This window comes from Scyliorhinus canicula, chromosome 4 (genome assembly GCF_902713615.1).
Source record: "Scyliorhinus canicula chromosome 4, sScyCan1.1, whole genome shotgun sequence".
Taxonomy (NCBI): Eukaryota; Metazoa; Chordata; class Chondrichthyes; order Carcharhiniformes; family Scyliorhinidae; genus Scyliorhinus; species Scyliorhinus canicula.
Window position 1 is genome coordinate 85,340,164 of NC_052149.1, and position 12,915 is coordinate 85,353,078.

General features: G+C 42.4%; 1 protein-coding gene across 3 annotated transcripts in view; it reads left to right on the plus strand.

The window, feature by feature from the left end:
- The window catches only part of soat1 (sterol O-acyltransferase 1), a 90,201-nt gene that overhangs the window by 57,186 nt on the left and 20,100 nt on the right, over positions 1-12,915 (plus strand). For all 3 annotated transcript variants that reach the window (XM_038794657.1, XM_038794659.1, XM_038794658.1), the window contains 5 exons: positions 4,076-4,224; positions 8,600-8,659; positions 8,911-9,018; positions 10,029-10,311; positions 11,714-11,789. In XM_038794657.1, coding sequence (XP_038650585.1) covers positions 4,076-4,224; positions 8,600-8,659; positions 8,911-9,018; positions 10,029-10,311; positions 11,714-11,789 — 676 coding nt within the window. The remainder of the gene's footprint in view (positions 1-4,075; positions 4,225-8,599; positions 8,660-8,910; positions 9,019-10,028; positions 10,312-11,713; positions 11,790-12,915) is intronic.

The following is a 12,915-nucleotide window of genomic DNA, read 5'->3' on the forward strand; positions in this document are numbered from 1 at the left end:
TTCTTTCATAAACCTGGCCAGCACCTTGGTGCTGAGAGGATGTTTCTCCTCATGAGGGAATCTATAACTTGGGGCAAAATTTCAAAATAAAGGTTCGTGGAATTCTCTTCCACTCTCGGCAGTGGAGGCCGAGTTGTTGCACACAGGGCTAAATCACTGGCTTTTAAAACCGACCAAGGCAGGCCAACAGCACGGTTCAATTCCCGTACCAGCCTCCCCGAACAGGCGCCGGAATGTGGCGACTAGGGACTTTTCACAGTAACTTCATTTGAAGCCTACTTGTGACAATAAGTGATCTTCATTCATTCATTTCATTCATTAAAATCAAAACTAGTGTCTCTACCACCTCTTTCAGAATCCCAGGTTCCTGGGAATTTGTCAGCTGAGTATCTTGGGTTTGTCGAATATTTTTTCTCTGCTAATATTAATTACCTTGTGTTCCTCAGTCTTCCTCATCTCTGCTATATTATCAGTGCCTTCCATAGTGATGACGACAACAAAATACTCATTCACAAGTCTCCGAACATTCCCACAATCCCCATGATAATTTCACTTGTTTGGAGAGAATAGCAACATACTGAAGACTGCATACTGAACTGGCATTAAACAGGAATTAGAGACGCATGCAATAAAGGAACATCTAAGTATGGGTGACTTTATTCTGCATGCAGATTAGGCAAACAAAATTAGTAAGGATCCGGAGGGAGAGGAATTCCTGGAGCTTTAGTGCAATGGTTTTCTGGACCAATACACTGAGGAACCAACTAGAGAACAGGCCATCCTAGACTAGGCATTGTGTAAAGAGAAAAGAATAATTGGCAATCTAATGGTGCGAGGCCCCTTGGGAATGAACAATCATAATATGATTGAATTTTTCAATGGGAAGAATGGCGCAGTTGATTTCGAGACTAGGGTCCTGAATCTTGATAAAAAGGAAACTACAATGAAATGGAAATGAAATGAAAATTGTTTATTGCCACAAGTAGGCTTCAAATGAAGTTACTGTGAAAAGCCCCTAGTTGCCACATTCTGGCGCCTGTTCAGGGAGGCTGGTACGGGAATTGAACAGTTGTTGTTGGCCTGCCTTGGTCTGCTTTCAAAGCCAGCGATTTAGCCCTGTGCTAAACCAGCTCCGGGCTATCACCTCAATGGTATGAGGTGAGAGTTGGTTCTGATGGATTGGGAAATGAAAGGGATGACGGTGGAGGGGCAATGGCAAAAATTCAAAGAAAGCTACGGTTAACTGTAACAATTGTTCACTCCTGTCTGGCGCAAAAATAAATCCGGAAATAAATCAGTGGAGCTAACTGGTTGTGGTGTTGGAGACATTTGGGATTGGGCTGAAGTTTGTGGCATGGGTGAAATTACTGTTCAAGGATCTGACTGTGTGTGTGTGTATGAATGAATGATATAAATTAGGGGTACTTTCCACTATTTCATGGAGCAAGGCAGGGGTGTCCCATGTCCCCCCTTCTGTTTGCACTGGCGATTGAGCCCTTGGCCATTGCGCTGAGGGTGTCAGACTTGTGTAAGGGAATAGTGAGGGGGGGAGGGTTGGAGCATAGGGTGTCTATGCACAGGCGATGTGATGTTGTACACCTTCGATCTGAATTCTTCGGTGAGGGATATAAGGTTACTAAGGAGATTTGGGGCATTTTTGAGGTACAAATGTAATTGAGAGAAAAACGAGTATTTTGTGGTGTCTTCTCTAGGCGCAGGGGTTGGAGTGAGGGTTCGCCATTTCGAGTGGCTACAACTCATTTTAGGTGTCTGGGGATTCAGGTGGCGCGGAATTAGACATGACTTTGTAAGCTCAATTTCACGAGCTTGGTTGGGAGAGTGAAGGAGGACTTGTTGCGGTGAGATAGTCTCCCCTCGTCATTGGCAGGCTGGGTGTAATGTCAGTATGTAATGGCGCATCATCAACTTCAATGCCCCTTTCTCACTATCTCCATATCCCTTTCTATCTTTGGCATTTAGAAATCTGTCAATCTCTGTTTTAAATCTATTCAATGACTGAGCTTCCACAGCCCTCTTGAGTAGAGAATTCCAAAGGTTCCCAACCCGCTTCAGTAAAAATATTTCTCCTCATCTCAGTCCTAAGTGGACTTTCCCTTCTGTTGAAATTGTGCCATCTGGTTCCTGATTCTCCAACCTGCTGAAACATCTTGCCTGTTGGTTTCAATTTTTCCAAGCTCCAGAGAGTACAGGTCTTCTTTTCATACCACCAAGGGAACAAGCATGGTGAATCCTCAAAGCACTCCCTGTATGGCAATAATATTCTTCCTAAGGTAAGAGGACTAACCAAGATTCTATACAATTGAAGTAACATCTCACTACTGCACTCAAATCCTTTTGCGATAAAGGTGAACATATGATTAGCCGTCCTAATTGCTTGCATGTTAGCTTTCAGTAGCTTATTGGCAAAAACACCCAGTTCCCTTTTGTACATCTACACTTTCTAATCTCTTACCATTTAAGGAATCCTCTGCACATCTGTTCCTCCTATGTGAATAACATCTTGTGCACATAATATTCTATCTGCCAATTTCTTGGCCACTCATTCAGTCTGACCAAATCCCTTTGAAGGTGCGTTGCATCTTGCTCATGATATGCATTCCCACCTAGCTTTGTGTCATCCGTGAACTTGGAATGAGATTTCAGTGGCATCTCATTCTTCTTAACCCCAGAGAATGCAAGCCCAATTTATTCAGCATCTCATCCAAGGACAACCCCATCATCCCAGGGACCAATTTAATGAAACTCTGTTATGCTGCTTCCAGTGCAAGTATTTCCTTTGTTAAATCTGAAGACCAAGATTGCACAGCATGTGGCCTCACCAAAACCCTGTACCACTGTAGCAAGACTCCTTTATTCTTGTACTCCAACCCCCCTGCAGTGAAGTCCTCTTGACTCTGAGGTGAAATGTATGGATTGTGAAGAGAAAAATTGTTCCAATTATAGCTTTGCAGACAATGATGGATGCAGGGTCAAAAGTCTTGTGGTAATACTGATTCTGACCATTGACTGTAAGTGGTCACTCAAACTTGCTTATGAGTTGGAGCAGGGTCTGACTTGTGGCAGGGCTCCATAAGCATTCTATTTACTCAGCGAAGTCTATTTAAACACAGCCACTAGCAGTCCACCTGAGTGTACCTCGAGTCCCAGTGAACTGCAGCAATACTCCTCTCTGAAACGACAAGAACCAGAAAAATGAAGTTGGAAGAAAATCGATGCATACTGCTTCCAGCAGCTGTGGTGGCAGGTGTGATTTGTTGGTGGAATTATCCAACCATTTCAATTCTGGGCTGGAAACAGTTGTCACCATATGCAACCTAAACTTGATGTTTGCTGCACTTGTTAATTTGCTGTAGAGATGTGATTATTTATTGGTTGCTCATGGCATCCTGACTAGCTCTAATGCGTATGTATGCTTCAGCAGAGAGAGATTTATGGACAGTGTATTTTGTTTTTCACACTATGTTCAATTGATCTGCATGGGACACTCCCATGTAGACATTTGCTACCTCAACTTAACTTATCCAATGTGCTTCTGCCTGATTTCCCTTGTTCTAGCCTCTGTAAACTTGAAGTCACCCCAAACTCTATCCCTGTTCATTCTTGCACCAAGTCATGTTCACCCCAATGCTCACTGACTTTAATTTGGACCCTGGTTAAACAATAACCTCACTTTTAAAATTATCATCCTTGTTTTCATATCTATCTGTGGTCTTGCCCTTCCCTCTAGCTAATCTCCGCCAGCCCCAGAATCGTGGGATAACTGCACTCTAATTCTGACCTTGTGGGAATCTCCGATTTTTAATTGCTTCACTGATGCATCAGCCATCAGGTCTGGAATTCCCTTCCTAATTCTCACTGTATTTCGCTCTCTCTTGTTTAAGACATCCCTTGACATTTAATTGTGGCAAACCTATGTCCATCTTGTGACTAAAAGTCAAACATTCCTTTTATAACACTTGTGAAGTGCAGTAGAAAGTGTTATTACATTAAAGCCACTGTAAAAATACATGTTGTATTTCATGATATTTATTCCTTTTTAAATTTTTTAATATAGCAAATGAAAACTGACTTGTTGAAGCAGTTTGATTTTCAATTCAACCATTTCGTGGATAATCTGATTGATGAATCAACCATCCTGGACTCCACTTTTTCTCCTTTGTTAAGTGCATCGGTGATTAAGGAACAAACAGCTGTGGCTCATGGGTAAGGAATTAAGGAACATATATACTCAGTTGCTTGTAGAGTTTGTGTCAAAAGTTAAGCAGGTTATGTGATCTTGGGAATAGCACTGAAGGCTACCATTTGACCCATCCAGTCCTTGCCAACTTTCTGCATGTGCAATTCAGCGAGTTCTGTTTCCCTTATTATTTCCCTTTGTGTATTTATCTTTGAAAACCACGATTGAAGCTGTCTCCTCCATCCTTTTTAGGCAGTGCGTTCTTTATAATCACTCTGAAATCGCTTTCCTTATCTCTCTTTTCGTATGTGGTCCTTTTGCAAATCACCTTAAATGGCTGTCTTCTGGTTGCAAAACCTGCCAATAGGATTCCTCATAATTTTAACACCTCTGTCAAATCCCCTTTCATCTTTGCTGCTCTTGAGGAGAACAATCTCAGGTTCTCCAAACTGCCTAATCCACATAATTCAAGCCTCATCCCTGGAACTACTGGTAGTTAGGCAGTGCTGTACATTCCAACATTTGGAGGAATCCAGAAAGGAGGGGGTTCTTCACTTCACTTCACAGGTGTGATTTTATGTGTAACAAATTTACAGGATTTAGCGCCTATCCCTAATTGCCCTTGAGAAGATGGTGGTGAGTTGCCTTCTTGAACCGCTGCAGTCCCTGTGTGCAGGTACCCCCACAGTGCTGTGAAAATTTTGTCCCAACAACAGTAAAGGAGCAGTGATATATTTCCAAAATCAAGGAGGTGAGGGACTTGGGAGTGAAACTTTGGGTGGTGCTCTCATGTGTCTACTGTACTTTTAGATGGTAGCAGTTGTGGGTTTGGAAGGTGCTGACAAAGGAGACTTGCTGAGTTCCTGCAGTGCATCTGGTAGGCTGTACACTGTGGAGAGGGGAGTGCAAGTTTGAGGAAGGGGTCCAGCCAAGCAGGTTGCTTTGTCCTGGATGATGTCAAGCTTCTTGAGTTGGAGCTGCACTCATCCAGGCAAGAGGGAGAGCACACTTCTGACTTGTGCCTTGTTGATTGTGGACAGGCTTTGGGGAGTTTGGAGGTGAATTATTTAAATTCCAAGCCTCTGACCTCTTTGTTGCCACAGTATCTATGTGGGTGGTACAGTTCTGTTTCTGGTTAATGGTAATCCCCAGTATATTGATTATGGGGGATTCAACAATGGTAATGCCATTGAATATCAAGGGACGATGTTGTTGTTGATTGTCATTGCCTGGCAATTTGTGTGGAGTGCCACTTGTCAGCCCAAGCCTGTATACTATTCAGGTCCTGCTGCATTTGGACACAGACTGCTTCAGTATCTGAGGAGTGATGAATGCTGCTGAACATTGTGCAGTCATCAGTGAACCTCCCCACTTCTGACCTTAAGATGCAAAGAAGATCATTCATGAAGCAGCTGAAGGTGGCCTGGCCTAAGACACGACCCTGAGGAACTCCTGCAGTGATATCTTGAAACTGAGAAGATTATCCTCCGGCCACCACGATCATTTTTTTTTTTTGGCTAGGTATGACTCCAGCCAGCAGATATCTTTTTCTCTGATTCTCATTGACTCCAATTTTGATAGGGCTCCTTGCTGACACATTATGTAAATGTTGCCTTGGTGACAAGGGCAGTCACTCTTGTTAAGAATCCCACTGATGTTAAATGCAAGGCTCTCCGAAAGCTCAGAAGGGTAATTTGGAACCCCGGTTCTTTGTAATATAATGTTTCAATTTGGTATACTATAAGAAAGGATATGCAAACCAGGGAGGAAAAGTCCAGTCACTGTGATCAATTAATAAAACACATGACAAGAAGGACTATAATACATGAGGATACTTAAGTACACTGATGGCTATATGCACAGTGTAAAATGAAGTTACCCCTTGATTCACAATGTTTCCTGAACTCTGAGATGCCCCTTTGATCCCAAATAGCATCCAATATTATGAAATTCATATGAGCTAAATCCAGCAGATAATTAATCAACACGTGTTATTTGGCCAAGTTTGGGAACCCCATCTTCAGTTTCAGCGAAGGCAAAATCATCGAGTTTTGAATCTTAGCCGGCTGGTCATTTAGCAATAACCTGTTTCTGCAGTTTGGTGCGGCAGCATGGTAGCTGCTTCAGTTATTGTGCTCTGCATATATCATTCTTTGCCTTTGATGCCCACCCTGTGGATCTGGCTGTTATCATATGTCAGTTTTCTTGGGCGGAATTCTCCAGTCCCCCAGCTGTGTTTCTCTCGCTGCTTGTCGATGGGATTTCCAATTAAAGCCAACACAGGCCGATGTAGGGTTCATTGCCAGTGGGAAAAAGAGAATTATGGCCCTCATCTCTCCACTTTGAAGTTTCCTTTTCTCAACATAACATAGAATATACAGTGCAGAAGGAGGCCCCCCGACCCATTGAGTCTGCACCGACCCACTCAAGCCCTCACCTCCACGCTATCCCCGCAACCCAACAACCCCTCCTAACCTTTTTGGCCACTAAGGGCAATTTATCATGGCCAATCCACCTAACCTGCACGTCTTTGGATTGTGGGAGGAAACCAGAGCACCCGGAGGAAACCCACGCAGACAAGGAGAGAACGTGCAGACTCCGCACAGACAGTGACCCAGCGGAGAATCGAACCTGGGACCCTGGCGCTGTGAAGCCACAGTGCTAATCACTTGTGCTACTGTGCTGCCCTCAACCCCATTGTTTCAATTGTTCAATCTCGACCCCATTTTTTTCACCTAGTCACATAGGTAAACACTTGTATTTCTGACTGATATGCTAATTCGTATATCGAAATCTCTTCAGACAACTGCCCTTATGAGCTCCCTTTGTAATTTCATTTTCTCACAATTTCTTTTTTTAAATTTTCCCCTAATTCTTAACACTCTTGCCTCTCCTCTGGAGTTCAGCTCTTTGTCCATGTTTGAACTAAGGCTGTAATGAGGTCAGCTGTGTGACCCTGGCAGAACCCAAACTGACCATCAGCAAGCAGGTTATTGCCGAGTAAGTTCCGCTTGATTAAACTGTTGATAACCCCTTCCATCACTATACTCATGATTGAGATTTGACTGGTAGGGTAGTAATTGGCGGGGGTGGAATTGTCCTTTTTCTTGTGTACAGTACCTACCTGGGCGATTTTCCACATTGCTGGGTAGATGCCAGTGTTGTAGCTGTACTCAAACAGCTTGACGAGGGGTGTGACAAATTCTGGAGCACATGTCTTCAGTACTATTGGCGTAATATTAACAGAGCCCATAGCCTTTCGAAGTACCCAATGCTTTCAGCCATTTCTTGCTATCACGTGGGATGAACAGAATTGGCTCAAGACTGGCATGAGTGATGCTAGAGACCTCTAGAGATGGCTGAGGTGGATCATCCAGTTGGAACTTCTGGCTGATATGTGTTTTATAATAATCTTTATTTGTGTCACAAGTAGCCTTACATTAATGCTGCAATGAAGGTACTGTGAAAATTCCATAGTCATCGAACTATGGCACCTGTTCGAGTACATTGAGGGAGAATTCAGAGTGTCCAATTCACCTAACAAGCACATCTTTCCGGACTTGTGGGAGGAAACCGGAGCACCCGGAGGGAACCCACGCAGATACTGGGAGAATGTGCAGACTCTGCAGAGAGTGAGTCAAGCCGGGAATCAAACCAGCATCCCTGATGCTGTGAATGAATACATCAGCCTTACCTTTTGCACTGATGTGTTGGGCTCCTCCCGCATTGAGGATGGGGATATTTGTGAGACGACTCCTCTGGTGATTTATTTAATTGCCCACCATAATTCACCACTGGATGTGGCAGGACTGCGGTGATTGGATCTGATATGTGAGATTGTTTAATTCTGCCTGTCACTTACTGCTTATGCTGTTTGGCATGCAAGTAGTACTGTGTTGTAGCTTCACCAGGTTGACACCTCATTTTTCGGTATGCCTGGCCCTGCTCTTGGCACACCTTCCTGCACCCTTCATTGTTACCAGAATCAATGTTTTCTTCAGGATCTATGGAAGGATATCTGCATGAAGAATATAATTAGGGGCTGGTTTAGCTCACTGGGCTAAATCACTGGCTTTTAAAGCAGGCCAGCAGCACGGTTCGATTCCCGTACCAGCCTCCCTGGACAGGCGCCGGAATGTGGCGACTAGGGGCTTTTCCCAGTAACTTCATTGAAGCCTACTCATGACAATAATCAATTTTCATAATAAGGTGCATAAAGAGTGTAACATGTGATACTTAGATATTTATAGTTTGAGATCTGAATGAGTTCTTCGTTCCTGCAAAATCTGTCTGCCATCATGTTAACCTTGATTCATGCCATATTATTTCAGTTGGGATTGATTATATATAATTGAAGGCTTGCTATGTTGTTAAGTTCTAATTAAATGTATCTGCTTACAGACTGACAAGGGCACCCCCTGAGAAAGGAAAGCACTTCATATCTCGGCGATCTCTGCTTGAGTAAGTATGCTTTGACTCATCATTCTCATTCTACATATCTTTGCAGAAGAAAATAGAGCTTTGGTTAGAATGGTTAGATTGGAAATGGATCTGATTTCAGCTGTCGTCGGCTTAATTTTCTTGGTTTTAAATGTATAAACTTGTGCTTATGCAATTGGTATTATTTTCCCTTTCCTGAGTCATTTTTTAAGTTTTTGTCAATGCAACTGCATTGCAACAGCTCTCAAAGAAAACCTGTTTCTCTCCCACAGTGAGCTGTTCCAAGTGAATCACATCCGAACCATTTATCACATGTTCATCGCTTTACTCATCCTGTTTATAGTCAGTACCCTGGTGATGGACTTCATTGATGAAGGAAGGTTAGTATTTGGGAAGAGAAGCGAAGGCAGAAAAGACAAACATTATCTTTAGTATATTTTTAAACAATTTTACCTATATCCTTAAATAGCTCGACAAATGAACGTGCTGAGAGTCAAGCAAACATAAACTTGATGACATGAAATAAAAAGTTATGCTAGCAATACGTTGTCAGCCATATAAAATTACAAAAATTACAACCCTTGACAAACATAAAGGATAAATTTGAGTTGCGGATCCAGCTCTAGAAATATAATCCATAAGCTACCATGGCGTGCAAATTGCTTGAGGGCTAGTTTACATTTGTTACACTGTATGCAGGCCGCTATTTTTATCTTGTACGTTAACCTTTTTTTGTACGTTTTTGTGTCTCAGTGCTACTTTTAAAATGGATATGAGCATTCTATTAACTCGTGGACCTGGTCCAGAAAACTTGGGACTTCCTTGATCTATATAACTAACTATCAGACCAGACAATGCAGCCACGAACCGGTGGAAGCTGCATATTGAATGCATTTTTGTGTCTGCAGAAAACTGGATTTGTGTTTGGCTGAGAAATTGATTTTACAGTTCATAAATTGGATACAATGGCAATAGTCTCTAATGGTTTGTGAACTTCTACTGTCCTCTTCAGGGATGTGCCTCATGATATTACTTTGTAGTACACAATACCATGGTCAAATGTTGATGGTTGCAGGCCTGTCATCGGAGCAGGTAGTGTTGGGTTCAGTTTAAGGCAAGGATTTCACACAAAATACATGTAGGCACACAATTCAAGTGTATTGGTTTAGGTGTCTTCCTTTATTATACGTTCTTGGGATGTTTGAATTGCAGCAAGGCCAGCATGTATTATCCCTCCCAAGTTGTGCTTGAGGTCATGGTAAGCTGCCTTCCATTGCTTTACCAGTATGTTCAAGTGAAAGTAATGACACTACGACTGTGAGCAAATTCCAAGGTGTCTCTCAGGTGCTCATTGTATTTTTTTCTTGACTGCTATTTTTCCCTTTTGTAGGCTGGTCCTTGACTTCGACCTATTGGTTTACGCCTTTGGGAGGTTTCCAATTGTCATTTCCACCTGGCTCTGTATGTTCCTGTCTACACTCCTCATTCCATATGGGCTGTTTCTGCAATGGGCATCAGGATACCAGGCATCAAAACACAAAGTTTTACGGATCGTGTTCTTTGGTGCATTGTTTTTGATTTTCCAGATGGTAGGGCTGTGGGCTGCCCCGGTCTACACGGTGATCCATTTCTGCCTACCTCCAGCCTCCCGCTTCATTATTATATTGGAACAGGTGGGTGATGATGTGATCTTTGTGAGGGGTTTCCAGGATAGAAGGCGCAGTGATCATGAAGATACACAAAGCTCTTTTGAAGAACTAAATTAATTTTATTAACAATACTAAATTTGAGTTTGACACTTATTCTGAATAGTAAACATACATGTAAGAACTAAACTACACTCACTAACACTATCTCTATCTACTAGCTATAACTATTATATCTTAACTAGCTCTGCAATACACTATGAATCTTGTCTTCTTCAGCTCCAATCTAATCTCCTCCCCAAGCCCAAGAGCCAGTGCAATTTATAGTCCTGTCCTTTAGCTCCCTCTAGTGGCTAGCCTTAACATAACATCAACTCTTCACATGCTGTACATTTGTATAATGCCACAGCTGACATTAGGGTATTCTCTCTCCTGGTGTTTTATCTCATGGGGTCTTTGGAGTTAGTAATTATATTTTTGGTCTGACTCTTGGCATTATGCTGTTCAAGTCTGTTTCTAACAACTTGTTGATTGGATCTGATCAACGGAAAGAATGCTGAAGAAATTAGAGGAAAAACTATTCAATTTTTAAAGAATAATTGTTGCAAGTACTCAGCTTCAGCAGCATTTGTGGAGCGAGAAACCAGGCCTGTTTCTGGTTAATTGCACTGCAGAATTTCCGACCTGGATATTTCCAATATTTTGTGTTTTTATTTGATTTCCGGCACCTGCAATATTTTACACTTCATTTGTTGTCTCATTACTTTAGTCACTTCAGACCATGCTCTCTCTCTGGAAAATTAAGTTGAAGCTAATAACTGCTCACACTGACTGACTTAGTCAAATGACCCAACATGCCTCCTGATTCCAAGAGGCCCTGAAAAGTATCTTGTATGACCAGTGCCGTACTGTGACAATAGCACAGCTCTGGTCAGGTTTTCTCATTGTCGGTCTCCTTCCTCCACTCTACCCGTTTGATCTTTACCTGGTTGGTACCCTGCAGGGGCCAGAATTACTCAGGGCAGCGGCCCGTTCACGTCGTCGTAAAATGCGACGTAGGATCGCAGTCTTTTTTGTCCCTTGTGCAGGATTGATGAGCTGACCTGAATGAGAGATTGTGACTGTTGACAAGTGCATATTTCATAATATATTTTATAATAACTTCCAGATCTTTGAAAATTATTTTGGAACTTGTCCACAGGTAATGGTACCTGTCGATTTCACATATTTGGTGATCCCATTTTAGTCTCCTGCTAGCCATTCAAACCGATGAAATCCCATCTGCCATTGTAATGATAGAATCTTTTTGTGGTCAGTGACACCAGACGCGCTGACCTCTTGGAATGCAAATACAAAGCAAGGTCTTTCATAATACCTGTCAGTGATTTGGATTGAGAATCATGTCTGATGATCTGTTTGATCTCATTAGGTCCGCCTGATGATGAAAGCACATTCCTTCATAAGGGAAAACGTCAGCCGAGTGTTATCGGACAAAGAAAAGAACAGTGAGTGTGTCTGATTCATCTTTTTTTATTTGACCGTTACCTGGGACTGAGCTGACAACCTAAATTGGAAAAAGCCAGTATTTTCAGAGAAATATTAAAGCATTTGCATCACCTGAAAAACTTAATGAAAATACTCTTTGTCAAGATATGTTCTAGATAATGAGTTGTGTTATTTCCCTGTTCCATTTTTGGGTACGACTGATGTAATACTCAATTTTGTTCCAATGCTGTTGTAATACCGGCAGCAAGTTGTCCACCTGGCTTTGTTTTTTCTGGATTAATTCTGCTTTTTCCCCTCACTCACTTTGGAAAGCATTTGGCCACCTCTCAATGCTTTATGTCTGAAGCATTGAAAATACGTTTTGCTGAATCATCGCCTTAACCCTCTACCGTGGGAAATCGATGTCCCTTTTGCATCCCCCTCTTTCCTAGAAATTGCACTTTTGCATAATTCATGTCCTCGAATGTTACCTGTCCCCACTTTCTGCCACCACACTCCTGTAATGCAGTGATATCTGGCCTGTGTATCGGCAACACACGAGCGCCATCATCAGCAATGCCTCGTCCCAATTCAATAGAAGGATTGTTGAACAAATGTTAGTCATATTGAACAAAGAAAAGAACACTTAGCATGCAGAGTTTGATATTTTACTTGGAGGTGAGGTGGAATTGGGTCCAAATGGGAAAAAGCCAGTACTTTTTAGATTAATATGGGGATGGTTTATACATGAAAAATGCACCTTCTAGTGTTTGCATCTCCTGAAAAACTCAATGCAAACACTCAATCAAGATATGTTTTGGATAATGAATTGAGTTGTCTCCTTATGACCTGTTTCTTGAAGCAAACCCCATAAGCATTCAGTCAAAACTCCTACAAAATCAACTTCAAAGGACGGAACCATGTCCAAAAGACCTTAAATTGCCTCCCCTGCTCGGTCTTGCTTTCCCAATTCTCAAATAACCAATGTTTGCAGAGTAGGGGGTGTGGTCAGACACTCTCCTCTAAGCTTGGTGGCAGCATTGACCTTCCAAACAAGGCAGAGCGACCGCAGGGAAGGAACGAAAAGGAAGCAAATCCTGCAGTCCGACCCCACCACCACATGGGACATTCTGCTCCATGTGCCCA